The 6,149-nt window shown below is 40.5% G+C and overlaps 1 protein-coding gene across 1 annotated transcript; it reads left to right on the forward strand.

Moving 5' to 3' along the window:
• Window positions 1-660: 660 nt before the first annotated feature.
• Window positions 661-1,690, forward strand: LOC130053629 (uncharacterized). Its single transcript, XM_056160994.1, has 2 exons — window positions 661-669; window positions 971-1,690. Exons 1-2 carry the CDS (start codon window positions 661-663, stop codon window positions 1,688-1,690), a joined length of 729 nt encoding a protein of 242 aa, XP_056016969.1.
• The last annotated feature ends 4,459 nt before the right edge of the window (window positions 1,691-6,149 follow it).

The raw sequence follows: 6,149 nt of genomic DNA on the forward strand, positions 1-6,149 counted from the left end.
TATGACGTCAGGATGTGAAGGTAACAGACTCTGTATCCGACTTGACAAACGTTTTCAATAGTTCTTTTATTACCTCAACTTCTATATACTGTGGAATCATTTTAATTTGTGGGGGGCGGGGTGAGCAAAATTTTGCTAGTTCGTGGGGACGTAATTTCGTGGATAAGTGATACGATGTTACCAGGAGAGATAACTCTACTTGGTTAAAAAAAAAGTTCGAGGACATGTAAATTCGTGGGTAAGAGTGACCCACGAACATCAATCCTCCACGAACAACAATTTAATAATGAATTATAACAGTAACATTCACTTATTTAAACAGAGTGCACCTTGTTGAAATGGTAACACATATAGTACTAATAGTGAGATGTTTCTACGTAATAGAATCAATATATATACTATTACCTAATGCATATACGTATAATATGAAAAATTCAAGACAACGAACAGTGATCAATCTCATATTTCCTATAAGCAACACAAAATAGAGAGTTGGGCAAACACGGACCCTTAGACATACCAGAGGTGGGAGCAGGTACCTTGGAGAAGAAATAATCCCCTGTAGACCGGTAACATCCGCCGTGATTCATATATATTGATCAGATAAACGGAGTAAACCGTAGTCAAAATCGGTGTGCAAATAAAGGTCTAACAATTAGTATGACACACGTGAGAACACAATGGCATAATGGCAGATCCTATTGGCAAACTAGATCGTTATAACGACAAATGAATATAATTTCCGAAATGCTGACTATAAAGGAGACTGTTGAAATTCCTACACCATCAAGTTGCTTGTCAGTAGCGTGCCATATGGCATATAATAAGCAAAGGTGTATTTATGTTCACTCTTGACACGACAAAATACCCCCACCACTCGTCCCAAACACAACTATCCCCACCACTCATCCACGACACAACTATCCCCACCACTCATCCCAGACACAACTATCCCTACCACTAACCCCAGACACAACAAACTATCCCACTACCCACCCCAGACACAACAAAATACCCACACTACCCACCCCAGACCCAACAAACTACCCCTACCACCCACCCCAGACCCAACAAACTTTTCCCACCACTCAACCCAGACACAACAAATTATCCCCACCACTCATCCCAGACACAACAAACTATTCCCACCACCCACTCCAGACACAACAAACTATCCCCACCACCCGCCCCAGACACAACAAAGTACCCACACCACCCACCCCAGACACAACAAACTATCCCCACCACCCGTCCCAGACACAACAAAGTACCCACACCACCCACCCCGGACACAACAAACTATCCCCACCAGCCGCCCCAGACGCAACAAAGTACCCACACCACCCGCCCCAGACACAACAAAGTACCCATACCACCCACCCCAGACACAACAAACTATCCCCAACACCCACATCAGACACAACAAAGTACCAACACCACCCAACCCAGACCCAACAAATTATCCCCACCACTCATCCCAGACACAGCAAACTATTTCCACCATCCACCTCAGACCCAACAAACTATTCCCACCACTAACCCCAGACACAACAAACTATCCCCACCATCCGCCCCAGACACAACAAAGTACCCACACCACCCGCCCCAAACACAACAAAGTACCAATACCACCCACCCCAGACACAACAAACTATCCCCAACACCCACCCCAGACACAACAAAGTATTAACACCACCCACCCAAGACACAACAAATTATCCCCACCACTCATCCCAGACACAACAAACTATTCCCACCACTAACCCCAGACACAACAAACTATCCCCAACACCCACCCCAGACACAACAAAGTACCCACACCACCCACCCCAGACACAACAAACTATCCCCACCACCCACCCCAGACACATCAAAGTACCCACACCACCTGCCCCAGACACATCAAAGTACCCACACCACCTGCCCCAGACACAACAAAGTACCCACACCACCCACCCCAGACTCAACAAACTATCCCTATCACTAACTCCAGACACAACAAACTATTCCCACCACTCACCCCAGACACAACAAAATACCCCCACCACTCATCCCAGACACAACAAAGTACCCACACCACTAACCCCAGACACAACTATCCCCACCACTCATCATATACACCATAAAATACTTTCACCACTAATCCCAGACACAACAAATTATTCCCAACACCCACCCCAGACCCAACAAACTATCCCTACCACTAACTCAAGACACAACAAATTATTCCAACCACTCACCCCAAACACCACAAAATCCTCCCACCACTATTCCTAAACACCACAAATTACCCCAACACTCACCCCAGACAAAACAAAATACCCCACTACCCGTATTGGGGTCAATAACACATAAAGAAACTAAAGTACATTTTCGAAAATAACGAATACCTTCGGAATTTTTAACACATAAAACTTGAATGTACGGTAATATTTTATGCTACTTATCCCACTTTCATCGATATATTATGAGAGAACGGAAGCGAAAAGAGTAATCTATAAATATAAAAAGCTTCTTTATTTTCATGTAGTAAACAATTTAACGTACGGTTGATGATTTCAAGAAATCTCGAAATCTATTTCTGAGTAATCTTCCATAGTTGTTTTTTCACAAACACAGAAAAATAAGATTTTTTAAAAAGTTTTCTATTTCACTTGCATCTAGTGCGCTCTTTCATTGCCCCCATCCAAAAAGCTATTAATCACTTGGTGTATGGCGGTAGTGATTATTTTTTCTTGACTTCCATTTATTGATTCCTGTCTTAGTTTTCATGTTTTACAAGAATTACTTCAATATAACAAAATATGAAACTTGTGACTCACAGTTGCTGCGAATTAGCAACACATTGCGGAACGTTCGTTATAAGTATATTTTTCGTATGCAAATTCATTGATAATAGCAAGGTCTTTCTCATCTTCCACTTGCTTTGTATTTATTTACCACAATACCATATTGTCTACAAATCTACTGTATGTTCCATGCATTTGCCACGATACTCTGTATAAAATGAGGGTTTTTTTATTCAGACCTACCTGACTCACATGCAAAGTGTGCATGGATTGAAGTTTCATTTCAATGTTTGAACCAAGTAACCTCATTTCGGAATCATATGCATTAATCCACACCTGCATGTTGAAACTCTCGGAATGGCGAGTTGGAGACAGCATGGTCAGTGGTCAATCCATATAATTTCTGTATTCTAATATCATGAAGTACACCCTGGTTGCAAATAATTAAAATCAAAGACCTCAAGGGCCTCAGAGTCGTCCACGATTTTCAACATGGGAGTATATATACAGCACATCTTAATGAGATTTTAATTCAGTATGGCAGAACAAAATGTTCATTCATAAGCATTATGCTTGACTAGATATACATGTATGTGGAATTTCAAGGCCACAAACTAGGGACACGACACATTAGCTTGAGAAATGTACTCACAAAAGCTTCGAAAGTTGTGTAATTACCATAAAGTTCAAAATCAAAGGACACTATCCATGGTACCCAGCACATCTGCATGAAATGATCACTTATCGTTACATGTCAAATATCAAACGTCTACCACAAAAGACAAACAAGAGGTACTGTGAGCAATGCTCACTAAGAATACCCCCGCTTACCCTTATCTCCCAAAAGGTGTTGTTAATAGGTATAAATTATCTCTTTCCTGAGTGTAAAAATATGGTATGCCTTTGTAGAAGAAAATGGAAGATATAGTCAGAACACAAATCCATGGCATAAACCTATAATTTTGACCTTGAGATCAAAGGTCAAGGTCATAAAGAGGTCATGAATGTACATGACACATAGTCTCATGGTGATATACCCATGTCTTATGGTAGAACTATGTTAAAACCTTATAATCAATTTTGACCTTGAGGTCAAAGATCAAGGTCATATAAAGGTCATGAAGGTACCCGACACATCGTCTCATGGTGATACACTCATGTGTCAAATATGGTATGCCTATGTCAAAGAACAAAGAAGCCATGGCCCTGACACGAATCCATTGTAAAAACCTTTAATTTTGACCTTGAAGTCAAGGTCATATGGAGGTCGTGAAGGTACGTGACAAATCGTCTCATGGTGATACACTCATTTGTCAAATATGGTATACCTATGTCAAAGAACAAAGAAGTCATGGCCCGGACAAGAATCCATTGTAGTTTAAAAAAAACTTTAATTTTGACCTTGAGATCAAGGGTCAAGGTCACGTAGAGGTCATGAAGGTACTCGACACATCGTCTCATGATGATCCACCTTTGTTCCAAATATGGTATGCCTAAGTTAAAGAACAAAGAAGTTATGGCCCGGACACGAATCTGCACGGACAGACTTCGTTCAGGAGGTATAAGTAACGACCCGGAAACAATTTGTAGCAGGTATCGATACAAATTATTCTCTTCAAGTTTTCAAATAGCCTTTGCCTTGTTTACTTGAAGCATTCCCGCCAAAATGTACCACGTGAGCAACTGAGCATGCAATTAATGGTAACTCGCTATTTATTTACACAAAGCAAATATAGAATTCGCTAATTAATTTCAGATATATTTCCGTCAGAATTTTGTTAGAATATTTGTTCAAGAATCGTCATATCATTTATTTTCATGGAATATCAAGCAATACAAAGTCATTCATCTAACCCTTCCCTTCCTTTTCCTCATACTCGATTAAAAAATTGTTTCGATAGACTTTGCAAGTCTTTCACCATAATTGTCTGGTTAAAATTTGAATACGTTATACATATCTTTATTAATTAACAAATCTTAAACTCTACCCCCTGCTTGTCGTAAGAGGCGACTACATGGTGCGGTCCTTCGCATGGGACCCCAAAAACCGAGGCCCCGTGACACAGCAGGTGTGGCACGATTAAGATCCCTCCCTGCTCAAAGGCCATAAACGCTGAGCATAGGCTTAAATTTTGCAGCCCTTCACCGGTAATGGTGACACGTCTCCATATGAGTGAAATATTATTTCGAGTGACGTTAAACAATATTCAATCAATCAATCAATAAAAGACATGCAGTATCCGCTATCATATCAGCATTCTCATATTCTCCCAACTGTATTCAATTGCAGACCTGCTATCGATGCCCGATTCTAAAATATTTTCTCATTCTTTCAAACAATGTTTGCGTTCCATTAACATTATTAAAAAATTTAAAGTGCACGGCAATCATTTCATTTAACAAATCAATACTAACATACACTGCCAGTCATATATTCAGTTGCGTATGAGGGTAGTAGTCAAGGGGTAAATTCGAAGGACAGGCTCGATGCCAAGGAGTAGTTCGCTACACGAGTTGACTGAAAAAATGCCCAAGACCATTTCATGTCCAAGTTCATCTGCCAATACAGGAGAGCTTGTTTTGCGTATGATCAATTTTTTTTAAATCGATACATGCTACTGATAAACATGTTGATGTTACAGAGGTTTCAACATTCAGCAAATTCTACGGTCGATAAAATGATCCAGTTTGCCAATACCTGTCAAAATGCCGTTTGACGTGTTTCATACCAAATGGTCGTTCTTGACTAAGGATAAACGTTTACCTGATTAAGACAGGGCTCACGGCAGTCGTGGTTGGTCGACAGGGGATGCTTAGTCCTCCTACGCACCTACTTCCACCTCTGGCATATATCCAGGAGTCCATGTTTACCAAACTCTTAATTTTGTATTCCTTATAGGAGTCACTTTTCGTTATCTTCACCTTTCATTGATCACAGTTCGTTATCTTCACCTTTTCATAGTTTACCATTACCCATTTTATTCCATCGGTAACGATACACCAAGATTGATTCAGACGCCCAGAAGCAATAAAGCTTACCATGGGCATTTCTATGTAAAGCTTACAATTACATATTTTCAGACAGCAGTTAAACTTTTAATCGCCATGGCGAGTAAAGTGGTATCGCCGATTTTTATCATTTGAATATATTACGCTATATTTTCCGAAGTATGTTGCGTATGTTGGAAGGTGGTGGTGGGGATCATGCTTCGCATCAACGGGCAAGGGGTTAACAATGCATTAAACCAGGTGTGTATACTCTGTTGCACAAATAGTATCCTCAATCAAACCCGCAATGCACTTTGACATCATTTGTATTGTAACGTCAAAACAAAAACCCAGACCGTGCAGTCGTAACTA

The sequence above is a fragment of the Ostrea edulis genome, chromosome 3 (genome assembly GCF_947568905.1).
Source record: "Ostrea edulis chromosome 3, xbOstEdul1.1, whole genome shotgun sequence".
Taxonomy (NCBI): Eukaryota; Metazoa; Mollusca; class Bivalvia; order Ostreida; family Ostreidae; genus Ostrea; species Ostrea edulis.